Source organism: Heterostelium album (assembly GCF_000004825.1).
Source record: "Heterostelium album PN500 unplaced genomic scaffold PPL_contig8, whole genome shotgun sequence".
Lineage (NCBI taxonomy): Eukaryota > Evosea > Eumycetozoa > Acytosteliales > Acytosteliaceae > Heterostelium > Heterostelium album.
This window is the reverse complement of record NW_008805085.1, coordinates 985,660-1,000,523: the sequence shown is the minus strand read 5'-3', so window position 1 is coordinate 1,000,523 and position 14,864 is coordinate 985,660. Positions and strand designations below refer to the sequence as shown.

General features: G+C 32.9%; 4 protein-coding genes across 4 annotated transcripts; 1 reads left to right on the top strand and 3 right to left on the bottom strand.

Moving 5' to 3' along the window:
- Nucleotides 1-253: 253 nt before the first annotated feature.
- mkpA (protein-tyrosine-phosphatase MKP1) lies at nt 254-5,489 on the top strand (the record flags this gene model as incomplete). Its single annotated transcript, XM_020574956.1, has 4 exons — nt 254-317; nt 1,880-2,709; nt 2,786-4,637; nt 4,711-5,489. The coding sequence occupies 4 exons, from the start codon at nt 254-256 to the stop codon at nt 5,487-5,489; spliced, it is 3,525 nt and encodes a 1,174-aa protein (XP_020435370.1).
- Nucleotides 5,490-5,765: 276 nt separating this feature from the next.
- PPL_04042 (uncharacterized protein) lies at nt 5,766-7,523 on the bottom strand (the record flags this gene model as incomplete). Its single annotated transcript, XM_020574955.1, has 2 exons — nt 5,766-5,824; nt 6,194-7,523. The coding sequence occupies 2 exons, from the start codon at nt 7,521-7,523 to the stop codon at nt 5,766-5,768; spliced, it is 1,389 nt and encodes a 462-aa protein (XP_020435369.1).
- Nucleotides 7,524-8,341: 818 nt separating this feature from the next.
- On the bottom strand, nt 8,342-9,694 carry PPL_04041 (uncharacterized protein; the record flags this gene model as incomplete). The annotated part of the gene is made up of 3 exons (XM_020574954.1): nt 8,342-8,368; nt 9,182-9,328; nt 9,668-9,694. 3 exons carry the CDS (start codon nt 9,692-9,694, stop codon nt 8,342-8,344), a joined length of 201 nt encoding a protein of 66 aa, XP_020435368.1.
- Nucleotides 9,695-9,758: 64 nt separating this feature from the next.
- PPL_04040 (centrosomal protein 148 kDa) lies at nt 9,759-14,685 on the bottom strand (the record flags this gene model as incomplete). The annotated part of the gene is made up of 4 exons (XM_020574953.1): nt 9,759-9,784; nt 10,748-10,852; nt 11,201-13,856; nt 13,960-14,685. The coding sequence occupies 4 exons, from the start codon at nt 14,683-14,685 to the stop codon at nt 9,759-9,761; spliced, it is 3,513 nt and encodes a 1,170-aa protein (XP_020435367.1).
- Nucleotides 14,686-14,864: the final 179 nt, after the last annotated feature.

Below are 14,864 nucleotides of genomic sequence, written 5' to 3'. Positions count from 1 at the left end.
GTGTGGGTGGTGGTGATTAGATTTACTGCTTAATGATAGATTGGTGATATAAATTTCAAGTCTGATTTTAAATTGCTTTTTCTTTTTTTCAATTATTATTAATATTATTGATTATTGTTTGTTTCAAAAAATGAGATATCATCTTGGTGATCGTTAATCAATCAATTATTTTCCATTTTCAGTTTATTAAAATTAAATATTAAATAAATATTTTAAAAATCACTGGTATTGTTTGTTGTGTTGATTGATGTGAATGACAAACTGTGTTTCATCAATTTCTGATCGATTCAATTGTTTAAACAATATTGTGTGTTTAAGTATGTGCGTGTGAGAAGTGAGTGAGAGTGTGCGTGTTAGTGAGTGAGTGAGTGAGCGAAAATAAATGTGTTGTGTGTTGTGTGTTGTGTGTTGTGTGTGTGTTTATGTGTTGTGTTTTGTTGAGATGAGAGAGAGTTATGCTACTGCGTTTATCAATGCAAACAACAATAACAACAATAAATTTGATAATTTATTATATTTAAATATTATTATTTATTGATAAAAATTGTTGTTTCAATACTATACTGCTAATGATAGTAGTCGCCATCACAATCATTCGTGTTGTAGTTTTTTTTATAATCCAATAATAATAATAATAATAATAAATAATAAATAAATAAATTATATATCTTAATAATTATTATTTCTAATTTATTGATTTTATTTAATTTTATATAACCACATTGGAAATACACTAACAAATATTTATTAATCAATCAATCAATCAATAACATCTCTGTCTAACAACAACAACAAACACTAAGAAAGGAGTAAGTGAAATATATAAATAGCTGTTGGTGCATATATACTTTATCTGATATGTATGTGTTTAAATATAAACACTCACACAGACAACAACACTTTTACTTTTACTTTTACTTTCACATTGGCAAAAACGTCAACCTGATACCACGCGCTACAACAATCATCTTTTACTTTACTTTATAAACAATAAACAAATTATCAATCCAATTAATTGTTTATCAAAAAAAAAAAAAAAAAAATAAACAACAACTATTATTATCATCATCATTATTATTATTTGCTATTTGTTGTTGATGGATGTTAAAAGTTGATTAAACACCTAACAACAACAACACACACTACTGAAATCAAATCAACTTTTTCTTCTTTCCTTTTTATTAAATTTTTAATACCAATTCCAAACACAATCTATTATAACAATAATGTTATAAATAACCAACAACAACACCGTCGAAATAAACAATACCAACAAACTAATAATACATCTTTTTTTTTTGTAAATTATTCTTTTTTTTTTTTTTTTTTTTAATCATTGAAAATTTTTTATAAAACTATAAAAAAAAAAAACAAAACTATATTTTTTTGTTTAAAATTTTTTTGTTTTTTTTATTTTAATTATTTTTAACAAAACAAAATAATTTATCGATCAAATCAAACCAATCACAAATCAATTTAATATAATTGCTTATTATTATTATTGATGCTAATTTTAAATTAACATTATTTTAGTTTTAAATTTTAAATCTAATTAATTTATTTAAACAGTAAGAGTGTGTGAATTAATATTAATTAAAAAATAAAGATCTAGTAAAAGTAATAATAATAATATAGATATAAATTTAGTTAGATAAGAGTAAAAAAAAAAAGGTGAAAGCAGCTGATAAGTTGAAAAAGAAAAGAAAAAAAAAAAACAAACAGAACAGATTACCACTACTACGATACTACTACTACAATTGTAGTTAGTTTAGTTTAGTTGGTTCACAGCACCAGTGACAGATAATGGGCAATACGGTTGGCGTCAGTAGAACGCCTCCTCTTTTGCCCGAGCTACTGTTACAGGATCTGAAAGCAGTAGCAGCAGCAGTAGTAGGAACTAATGTATTGAGCATACCAAACAGCAACAACAACAGCAGCAACAACAATATAGTTATAAATAATAACAGTAGTAGCAGTAGTAGTAGCAGTAGCAGTAACGGTATCTCTCCCAAGTACACTACGACTACCACGACGACGACCACGACGACGACCACCACTACCACCTCCACCGTATCAAGCAGCAGCAATTGCACTACATCATCTCGTTGCGCTTCTTCTTCTCGTAGTGGAAGTATCAGTTCTGAAACAAGCATACTCAATAATAACAATAACAGCAATACAACATCCACACCTACTACAGCTACCAACAATTCTTGTTTGAACAGTGGCGCTGGCGGTAGTACTACTCCGGTTGTGGAGTTGTTTACATCGTATCTTTTTGTTTGGCGAACCTATTGTGCTGATCCACTGAAACCTATGTGTCAGCAATACGATCCCGTAGATCTACAGCACTTCAAACAATTCAATAGTACCGATTGTTACATTGTATTACATGTAATAAATAATAATGAAGTTTTAAAGCAGCAACAACAACAAGCCAACACTAGCAACAATACAACCTCCACTAACAACAACAGCAACAGCAACGACAACAGCAATTGCACATGTAGCAACAACTGCAGTGACAATGTCAACAATAATCTATGCGATAATTTCGATCAACTAAATATCAATTCAAATAATACTCCAACAACAATTTCACTTTATTCTATGATGATGTCGGCACAGTCAGAGTTGACTCCAAGAGGATTGGCATGTCCAACAGGCCTCACCAGTTTAGATTCCATTGCACATTTCGAAACTGAAGCCGTAACTATCAAAACAACACTTAACTTATTTAACATATTATTATTAACACCTTTTATCTGTGCATTTATTTATTTAGATTTCACACGATATATATGTTTGGAATGGTAGAAATTCAGCGCCTTTGACCAAGGCACTTTGTTTTGCAAAGGGATTGGAGTTGGCCAAAGCAATGGGTTTGAGTGAGGAACATTCGAAAAAGAATAGTTTCACCATGGTCAGTGGTCAACAACCATCGAACTCTTCAGCATCGGGTTCTGCAACAAACACCACAACTAATACTACTCTTGAAAGCAACAACGACGACAACAACAACAACACCCACTGGAAACTACCAGCCAACTCATCTCTACTTGTACAGAGACTTTTTTTACAACCAATGTCACCACCAACACCACAACAACAATTAAATATAAATACACATCAACAATCAACAATCGACTCAAATAATACTATTAACATTAATAATAATAATAATAACTTTAGCCACTTTGTTGCACTCTCCACTGTTTTCATTGATGATTTGAACTTGAATCATACCTCCAAAAACATTAATAACAATACTACCACCACCAACACCATTATAAACAACAACAACAACAACAACATTATTAATAATGATCATATAGCAGTAGCAAACAATATACATTTGTATAGACAAATTTTAAAGAAGAACTATCCAAACATTCTTCAATCACAACTACCACCATCTGCCTCTGCAACGACCGCACCCTTTGCCATAAAATCTATTAACTCTATGTTTTTGAAATCACCCATATCGCCGACCGCCAACAACAGCCACGACAGTACTATCGATAAGTTTTTGGATACATCAACAACCACCACTTCGACAACTACCACAACAACCACCACCATATCAACCACTACCAATAACAACAACAACAAGAACTCGAGTTCACCAAGATCACCAAGATCACTATCATCACCTACAAGCAACACCAACAATTTAAATGACAACAGTTTTTCAAATATACCAACTTTTAATCCCCGATATGAAGTTCTTCGTAAACTTTCACATTCACTTACAAACCCACATTCACTACATATCCAACCTCGCATACGATCGACCTCCTCACCAACCAAACCTTCGATTCCAAAACTCCAGATTCATAAAATTAAAAATATGCCAGTACTTGACATTCCCAGTCTTCCAAATCTACAAACACCAACATCTCCTGCCATCATCACCAACAACAATACCAACAACAACAGCAACAATAATAATAGCAATACCAACAACACTGTGAGCAACAATAACAGTAGTAGTATTTCCGCAACAAAGAAACCAAACAAATTTGTCCCACTACTCAACATCAACAAACAAAATTCATTGTCTTCGATACCGGGAGGTCTCAATGCTTCCTCGATACCACCACTCATGAAACAACAGCTGCGGTTACCCCAGTTGACATCGATGTCTTCGGCGGTCTCATCGAACAGCGCCAGCAATTCGCCACCACAGACACCGCGCACCATCGATTTCCAAAACTACGGTACTCGTGACCTCGTGCAATATTTCGAACCAATTCTCAGTCGCATCACAGACTCTTTGTTCCTTGGCAGTCGTATTCCATCGGCCAATCTCACCGAGTTGAAACAGAATGGGATCACCCACATTCTAAACTGCGCGGGAATGGTGTGTGTCAACCACTTTCCTCAGCAATTCAACTACAAGACGTTGTTCATCAGTGATGGCAACGGAGAAGATATCACCTGCCTTTTCTACGAAGTATTGGATTTCATACAAGATGCAATCGACAATGGCGGAAAAGTTTACATACATTGCTACCAAGGTATATCGAGAAGTTCTGCATATGTACTTCTCTATTTAATGTATAAATACGATTGGGATTTCAAAACAGCACTTGATTATACAAAAGAAAAAAGATTTATTTCAAGTCCAAATCCAGGTAAGTTTGTCAACGATGAAATTTCATATAAGTTATTTGTTTCATGTTAACATTTTGCTTTATTTATTAATAGGATTTACTGGTCAACTGATGCACTGGAAAAAATATTTAAGAAGAGAATATAAAGAAACTAGATTGTATAGAATGGTTCAGTTGGTCGGAAATATAGTGGTGCCGAAACAAGTCTCCACCATTTCCTACATCTCTTTGGACTCAAGATGCTGCTTCATACTGAAGGTCGAGCATTGTATCTATCTTTGGGTTGGAGAGCAGTGTCTTGGTACGCTCGGACAGACATTTGTCGAAGCTGCGCGTGTCGCAATTAGCCGATTCCAAAAGTACGACGATGCCACCACCAATATTGTGGAGCTCAAGCAAGGCCAAGAGGATATGGAGTTCTGGCAACTTTTGGGTGGCCAAGGAAGTGGAACGATTGGATTTGTCGTTGACTACGATAAGGAATTCCAGCTGCAGCAACAACAGCAACAACACAACTGCGCGAATAATGTAAATAGTTTAACAACCACAAGTAATAGCAACTATAACCGGTCGTATCTGTATCGACTTCACGAAGATGGCGCCTGGGAAGAGTATGATGTTTTCGACTGTGAGGATCTTGTAGACGATGGATTGTTTGTCCTTCGATCGAAAAGCGAGAATAGATTGTACATTTGGATCGGCAAGGACCTAAACATCAAACCACTCTGGCAGCCATGTGACGCCTCAAAAGAAGACGTTGGAATCCGACTTGCAAACCATTTCCTAACAACCAATGACTTGGAAATGAGCTACGCCGTCACCGTAATAACCAACTCCAACCAAGAGACAGATGACTTTTTAGACAACTTTTAATAAAATATTATTTTTAAAAAAAAAAAAAATAAAAAAATTATATGTTTTAGCTCATTGCGAACAAAATCAATTAAAGGTTTAGAAGTGCAATCTGCGTATTTTTCAGTTCTCTTTTATAATATTATACTATAAAGACCTAAGAAAGTTATTTAAAATAAATTTTATTTTATTTTTTTATCCTCAATAAAAAATGATTTTATGTCTTATAAGAATGAAATCAAAAAAGTATAATGTTCAAAAGAAAAGATAGTTTGTTTTGAGTTTGTAAAAATAATATTATTTTTCAGTGTGAACTTGATTCATTTTTGTTTTTTCATGAGTTCTAAAATTTTTTACTATATTTAGTAATATTTTAAATTTAGATATTAATTTTGATTTGCTTAACATATCATTTAAAATGATGTTTATATTTTTTTGAATAAGGTCCAAAAATGGAAAGATTTTTTTTTTGAATGTTGCAAAACAAAAAAAAACCATATCAAAAAAACTGCAGTTTCGAACCATCAAAAAAACTATCGTTTTGAAACTTTTTTTTTCAACTTTTTCAAAAACCAAACGGCAATAGTTTTTTTATCATATATGGAGATATTCTAAAATTACCTTGTGTAACCAAAAAATTGATCACGACACTCAAACCATTGAAAACTTTGCAATAGAAAACAATTTTCGAAAAAAAAAATATTAATTTTAAATTTATTTATTACATTTATTGATTAACTCTTGTTTTGTTGGAGGACCTTTCCATGTGTAAAACTGTTTCTTTGAACCGTCGCGATCCAAACGATTGATAACTTGAAGACTATACAAAATATTTACAATGTCGTAGATTCTCTTTCCTTGAGCTTTCTTTTGGCAATTGAGTATGATTGATGCATCTTGACATGAAATGGTGTTGTGCAAAAAGAATAACTTAATAAGCTGCTTGCATTGCTTTGAGATTCCAGTGTCCTCAGCATCCTCGTTCGCTGTCACTGGTGAGTTGGTGTTGTTTTGTTCGTGATGGTGCTTACAGTTTTCACATACGAATTCGGTTTCGTCTGTGATATAGTTTCTCGAAGAATGGAAAATATTGTTGATGTTGTTGGTTACGTTGTCACGCCCGACCCAGTAGTACTCGTTCTTGCCTTCTTTCTCTACCAATCCAAGACATTGCATAACCTTGATAATTTCATAGAAACGACGGTTGTCAACTGCTATTTTCTGAGAGAGCATCTCGATTTTGATACGCTTTCTAGTGTTTCCTTCGTACTCTTCAAGGAAGGAGTCGCAGATACTCTTGAGTGATTTGTTGGTACGGACGACTGGAGTACCTGGGTTGGATGATGATGGTGGTGAAACTAAAGGCTTGGCTTTATTCTTCTTTAGTTGTTGCTTTGGTGACTTTTGGTTTCTAGAGACGTGAGAGCTGTCGGAAGATGATGGATTTACAGGTGACATAAGTGAATAGGCTGGAAGTGGAGATGAAGTTGGGTCGATTGACTCGTCGCTGTCAGGTGAAAAATGAAAATTGATTGCCAAAGGTGAAGACCATTCGGAATCGGAGTGGCCTTCTGAAAGATTCTCCTCTGAGGTGAACTCTACAAGTGAGGTTGGTGGGCTTGAACATGGTGATTGATAATTTGAATGTTGGTGGTGTTGGTAGTGTTGGTGATTATTTGATTGATTTGAGTTATATTCCCAATTGTATTGATCGTAGTTGACAATCTCTGAGAATACATATTGACTATTATTGACATTATTATTATTTATATTTTCAAAATCTGAATTATTTGTAGTAGTAGTAGTAGTAGAATGTTCACTATAATAAATATTATTATTGTCGTTGCTGTAATATGACTCATTATTATTTTGATATTGATTTTGATTTTGATTTTGATAAAAGAAATTGTGTTGATTACCATCTTGTTGGTATTGATTTAAATAATATTGATTTTGTTGTGTATTGTCTGTGAGAGTTAAATTACTATTACCAAATAAATTGTGATATTGTGATTGACTATTATTATTGTGACTGTTATTGTTTTGATTATTCATTTTTTTTTTTTGAATTTTTATATATTATATTAAATAATTAACAAGATGAGAAAGATAAAGATAAAATAACTATTGTACTATTTATATATTTATTAAAACTAAGATAAGTTTGTAGTTCTTAACTTTTAATTTTATATTATGAATAATATTATATGAGCTATATATAACTATATGATTATATATATTTAAGATAGATATATATTTGTATATACTTTAAACTGAATTGGTATTTAAATGCTTGTGCTTTTAAAGGACACTCTTTTTGAAAGGTGATTTATGCTACAGTTGATTGATTGTTAACTCCATTGGCACTATGACCGCCTGATACTACTAAATTCCACATGAGGGAAACCACCACGTCCACATAAGGAAAAGTTTGTATTCATAAAAAAAAGTTTTGCAAAACTTTTTTTTGCCATAAAAGTCAAAAAAAAAATTTTGGATCACGATCAAAAGTCTACAAAAAAAAAATCAAGGTATTTTTGTTTAGTCTAGCAAGAGAGTCTTTATAATTAGTGATTTAAGTCAATCATTTGTATTAAAATCACTCTATTTCCTACGAACTATCCTTGTCTCCAGTGGCTATCAAGAAATCTGTCATTCATTCTCAGTAAATTATCACTAATTTTTTACATTCCTAAGTGTAAACCTTGAAATGTATTGATTTACGTAAGAAATCACTCAACAAACTAAGTTATCACACTAAACAGCAGGATCACTTTCTTTGATTATCGAAAAACAATCACTCAAATCACTAAAATTTTTTTAGTTTTTTTCTTTCAAAACAAGGGTTTTTTTTGAGATTTGAAAAATTATTTTCATGATTTAAAACTGGGTTTATTTTTCTAAAAAAAAAAAAAGAAAAATCATCTGTTTTTGTTGTGATTTGATCATTTATCCCACTGATTGGGGCATATACTGTAATTTTCGATTTAAAAATGGGTTTTGTAGTGTCACCATTACAAATTATATCAATGAAACACTTGGATTCTTTTAACAAAAAATTTCAATGTAGTTAAACCACAGCTGTGTTGTGTTTTTCTCAATCGACTAATTTTGTTTGTGTGAAAAATAAAACTTTCATTTGCTTTTTATTAAATTTGTAATATCTCGCTAGATGATTTTATTAATTTGATTAAAATTTAGTTTTATTTTTGATTTTTAGATGCAAACATGAAAATTCTTTTTACATCGTCACTTTTTTTTATCTAAAAAAGGAGATTTACAATAATTTTTGATGAACTTGAAAAAAGTTCCTACGTGGCATATGAAAGATCCGATTAAAAAAACAAACTTTCAATCCTTTGATCCATTTCGCAAGTTCACTTTGACAATTACCATAGAACATATGAAAACAGAAAAGTTTTTTTTTAATGATAAAAAATAACAATTTTCTTTTTTTACTAAATAAGTATTGTTTTTTTTAAGAACAACAACAAGGTTGCCTTATGATTGGTAGCCTATTTTCATCTTTTTTGAATAAATGATTTATTTTTGTAAGAGACATCAAAAACCAATATAAGTTTCAAAAATGCATACGATATCATTTCACATATGAATATCTTGGCTTGTGAGCTTACAAAATAAATGGTTTTGAATGGGTTTGGTTTGTGACATTGGGATCATTCTTGTTTTGGAGGGGGATTGTTGGTAGACACTTTAGTGTTTTGAATAAGATGTTGTAGAGTGGTACAAGTTTCTCTCGCTAGTTGTTTTGCTTCTATTATCTCAACACTATTATTGTTGTCACCTCCAGCTTGAACAATTTTGGCTTGTTTCGAAAGTAAATCAGCAATTTCAGCAATCTATAGACATTGTAAATTGTTAGTTCTAATTACTTTTCTTATTTTTCAAAAAAAAAAAATTATATTTTAAAGATATTCATAAATAATAAGGATAAAATAATAATAATCAAAGATTTTGTATCTTAAGAAAATAGATAACAATAAACAAACATAGCTATAACGTAAAAATCAAACATTTAAACAAAATAAAAAATAAAAAGCAAGAATGTTTTGGTTTTTAAAGAAAAGTCTCAATGATTTTCGTTGCTGTTGATCAATATTTTTTTTTTATCGCAAGAACATAGTTTTTTTTTTCAAACCAAACAACAATAATAATTAATTATAATTAATATATTTTACCATTTTCCATTGTTCTTGTTCATCCATTATTCAGGACAACAATTACAATTAATAATTTGTCTTTTTCTTTTTTCTTTTTTTTTTGTTTTTATTATGTATGAATATCAATATGTATATCTAGATATAAAAACAATGAGCTGTTTTTGCAAAGAACATTTATAAACACAACAACAGCAATCGACAAAAGAAGAAAAAAACAAAAAAATAAACTAATATTAAAATAAAATAAATATAGAACTAGCCATTCATTTGCATTTTCAGATTTAACTGAAAACCATCATTCAGTTCACTGCCATTGAATGGCCACTACTTTTAATATTGAATAAAAAAACCAAACCATCCTTGTATAAATTTTAAAGTGTAGAATAAAAAAAATCTAGACAAACTACTTGGTTTCATGTTTTGAAACACTCTTATAAGCCATCACCAATCTTTCAGTAGTGCTGTATGCATTGAATTATTGTTCCCAGTTGATGATGAGGAGTATTAAGTTGGCCTGTTGATATCATAAAAGTAGTGCTCAATGGTTGAAATTAAAAAACAAATTCACCAAACATGCAAACAAAACAACTGTTGATCGTTTTGTGGAATTGATCTACCATTGGTATAGAGATGGTCCACAGAATTCATCAAAACACCACTGAAAAAGTAATCAAAAAAAACCAAAATCAGAACAGTTTGAAAAAAAAAAACGAGAACAAAACAAAACCATCTCGAAATTTGGACGTTCTATGGTTTTCGTTTTTTTTTTTTGTGTTGCAGAATGATGTCTAATTCCGTGTGGGTGTGTTGTTGTTTTTTATTATCAATATTTCAGGTTTTTTCACGATTTTTTTTCTGATTGTTGTCATTTTACTGATTGTATGTGCAAGATTCTCTCTGATCCACAACGGACAAGAGTCATATCAGGTATGTTTGGTGATGATTTTCGCACCAGTTCCTTTATGTTACCGATTTCTTTTACTATATTTAGTGATGATTTATAGATTATATGAGTGACTGTTGTTTTTTTTTTGGTCGAAAACGTGTTCGATATTATTGTGAATTTATTCACTATTTTTTTATTTTCTTTACACTTACCATACTCATTCTGCGATATTGATTTTCCATCTTTTTGCCACTTGATATTCTGGTTACCCTTATTAACAAAGTCCTCAAGTTTCTCGTATCCCCCACCAACTCTCACTATATACCATTTTTTTTTATTACAAAAAAACAATTAGTAAATCTAACCTTTGCTTGTCTATATTTTTTTTTTAAAAATAATTTTCTTTTTTTTAATGTTTGACCGTTTAAAAAAAAACATATCCACATTTATAATTTCAGACTTTAAACAAAGTATATGAAGAAAAACAAAACAAATTTCCAAAAAAAGATAAATTGATTGGATTTGTGGATAGTCACCACAACAACCACAAAACGCAAAACACAAAATAACAGCAAAAAATAATAATAATAAAAAAAACAAATAAACAAACCATCATTTGGTTTGTTTTAGGAGATTGATTGATTGATTGATTGACTGATACATACCACATAGTTCACCAGAGTTTACACGTAGATTCAATTTTTTTCTTTCTACTACATTGGGTGGTGGTGCTGTCTTATGGTTTTCTTTTGACTTGGTCAGAATCGATTGTTTAGTGTTGTCAGTTGATGGAGAAGCTACCATAAACATATCGACAGGGTCATCTTCAAGTTCAAGGTCATTCAACATATTGTGGGTCTGATCGAAAACAGAGTTGCTAGCATGTTGCTCTACATCTACTTTTTCATCTTCAAATTCCAAACCATCATAATCGTTGTCTAAAATATCACTTTCACCATCATCCTCTATATCGTTTGTATGATAATTGTTGAGTTGACTCTCTTTGGATGTAATATCATCCTCTTGGTCACTTCCTTCATTTAACCTGGACACTTGTTGTTCCTCATCTTCTCCTTGTTCCTCATATTCTACTTCCTCTTCCTCTACTTCCTCCTCTTCTTCTTCTTCGTTCAACTCTTCGTGCATCTCCCCAGAGTCTGTATTTATACCACTGCTGTTGCTAGTAAGTGTTTGAGCGAGTTCTTCTTGTGTCAGTTCTTTTTGATTGTTGTTGACGATGATGTCTTCGTCGTCACCATTTTCGTCGTCCATCTCACGATACTTATCAAAGAATGAGTTGGTACCAAAGATGTTGTTATTACTGCTACTACTATTATTATTCTGAGTGTTTTTGTTTGAGGAGGAACTAGAGAATACTGGTGGTTGTTGATGTTGATGTGTATATGAGAATGGTCTGTAGGTACTACTGTAAGAAGAAGATAGTGATGTTGTTGCTGTTGCTGATGCTGTTGCTGAACTATTGGTATTCGAATGATGGTTGTTTCCAGTGGGTACCGCTGAAGTTGATTTATAGAGACTTTGGTACAACGAATCGAAAGTTGTTCTTCTCACACGCGAAGGTGTAAGAACTTGAATTTGTTGGTCGGAAAGCTGTACTCTTGGCGAGTTCTCGATGACTACATGCACCTTCGATAGTCGTTCTTTCATATCGTCGTTCTCTGCCATCAGATGCTCCAACATTCGGTTCAGCTCTTCAATGGTTCCCTGACTACGTTGCAACTCTTCACTCTGAGATTGACACTCCTTCTTGGACTGCGCCAACTCCTCTTTGACCGACAGCTCATTCTTTGTCATCCGATCGATCGTCTCTCGAAGCAAGACAACTTGGTTCTCACTGATTACACGACGTTCGCGCTCCTCCCTATCGGAGCCTTGCAGCATCTCATTCGTTCTCTTTAGTTCGCTCATCTCAATGGCGAGTTGTTGTAGCTTCGTTTCGGCGTGGCGTCGTTGTACATCGGATTGCTGCGATTTGTTTCGCTCCTGGTTGATCTTGGCGTTTGCAAATCGGTCGAGTTCCTCGCTCTGTTGCCGTAGCGCGACCAGTTCATGTAGGAGTAGCTCGACTTTCGATTGGTTGGAATGATCCTCTTGCATGTTGCGCAGTCGCTCGCCAAGCATCACTATTTCCTCGCGTCTCTCGCGAATGTACGCATCCTTTTGGTCTGCCTCTAGCAGCTTCTGATCGATGACGGACGATAGCTGCGATATCTCCTGTACCAGATCGGAGATGAGTGCATCGTCGACACTCTTCTCTGCGATGATACGTTCTTGGTCGTCGATAACACGTCGCAGCTTGTTGTTTTCGTTGATCAAGTTCGAGTTGTCGAGGTTCGAGTGCATGGCGTTTGCCAGCTTGTCGCGCTCTGCCGTCAGCTGATTGACACGGCCGAGTAGCTCTACATTGACGCGACCGGTTCGTCTCGATTCATCCTCGATCGTGTTGTATCTCGATTCAGCGGAAGTCAATGCATGTTCAGCCATTACCAGCTTCTGTTTCAGTTGGTCGATCTTGTCGGCGACAGTCTCTTGAGTACCGAGAATCTCTTGCTCCAACATCTCACGTGATCTATTATTGCTATTGTTGTCTGGTCTATCGTTATATTCAACATCATACTCTGAGAAGTTCATCATTTGATAATTGGATGGTGTAGTTGTTGATGAATTAAAGAATCTAGAGGTTGGTTGTTGTTGTTGTTGTTGTTGATGATGATACTGTGAAGCGGTTGACACTGGCGTGAAATATGGCTGTGAGATTTGTGAGTTGTTGAAATCATCTTCGAGTGATTTCGATTCTTTCTTTAGAAGATTCAACTCCTGAGCGTAGTTTCCACTGGAATAGACGTTGTAGTCGGGTCTCTTTCTTGGACTACTACTTGTACGACTAGAAAAAGATGTACTTGATGGTGTTGAAAATGTTTGTTGTTGTTGCTGGTTGTAATGATGTTGATATTGTTGTTGTGGTTGTGATTGATATCTGCTTGGTGATATATTGCTGTTGCTATTGTTTGCAGCGGATGTAGGAGTATCATAATTCATACGTTGTTGTTGTTGTTGTTGCTGCTGTTGACTATTCATAAGATGATGGTTTGGTGTCATTATTGGTGGTTTAGATCCCGATATCGGTGTTGAAGGTGTATAGTTTGTTGTTGATGTTGTAGAATGTATATTATTATTTGTGGAAGTAGAAGTAGGAGTAGTGGTATTTGTTTTGTTTTGTTGTTGCTGTTGTTGTTGTTGTTGTTGTGTATTACAATTAATATCATGTTGTTGATGTTGTTGGCCATCTTCAGTATCATGCTAATAAAATAAGTTAGTTATCAAAAAGAAGATAAAAATAAAATATTAGTAATTTATAATAATAGTAGTTATTGATCATTAGCATTTGTATTAATTAACATACTATAATACATGTACAATGAGCAGGTACTAATCTCCAACGTCTGGGTGTCTTGGTTGTCTTGAATTTGGAGGGAGTTAAGGGTGAGTCGTCATCTATGAATGATGATGAACTCTGTTGTTGTTGTTGTTGCTGCTTTTGTGATGGAGATGAATGTTGACTACTACTGTATCTTGAGAATGGTGTTTGAGGATATGATGTATCTTCTTCGTCGGATATCACCTCTTCTAATATGACCTGACCTGGAATATTAGGTTGTGACATATTATGTAACGATGACCTATTACTACTCTGATTACTGTTATTATGAGAGGATAACATTCTATCATATAAATTTGGTGATGATTGTGCTCTTGAGGATCCTGTTGTCGTTGTAGTATTTGATGTTACAGTTGTTTGTTGTTGTTGTTGATAATGATGTTGTTGCTGTTGTTGATGTTTTTGATTTTGTTGTTGTTGTTGTTGTTGTTGTTGAGTGGCACCGGTACCAGTGTTACTACTAATACTACCATTATTATTCTGACTTCTAATGGGAGTGAGTGGAATATTATCGATTCCACTATCACTGACTAATCCAGCTCTAGTATTACCACTCATTATATTATTTTCATTAGTAACTCCTGTGGTAGTATCAGTGTTGCTGCTGTTATACGTTCTATTATTGCTGCTACTACTGTTATTAAACTTTTGATTTTGGTAAGGAGTATAGTAATTATTGTTTGGTAACATAATAATACTTTAAATATATCCTTTGATTAAAAAAAAAACACATGATCATCAATTTTTGCAAATGTTAATCAAAAAAAATGAACATCATTGCGCCTTTATTCAAAATTTTTTGTAAATATTTAAAAAACAAAATTTAAAACTGATAATATTTTTAAATATTTTTAATATTTTTATTTATT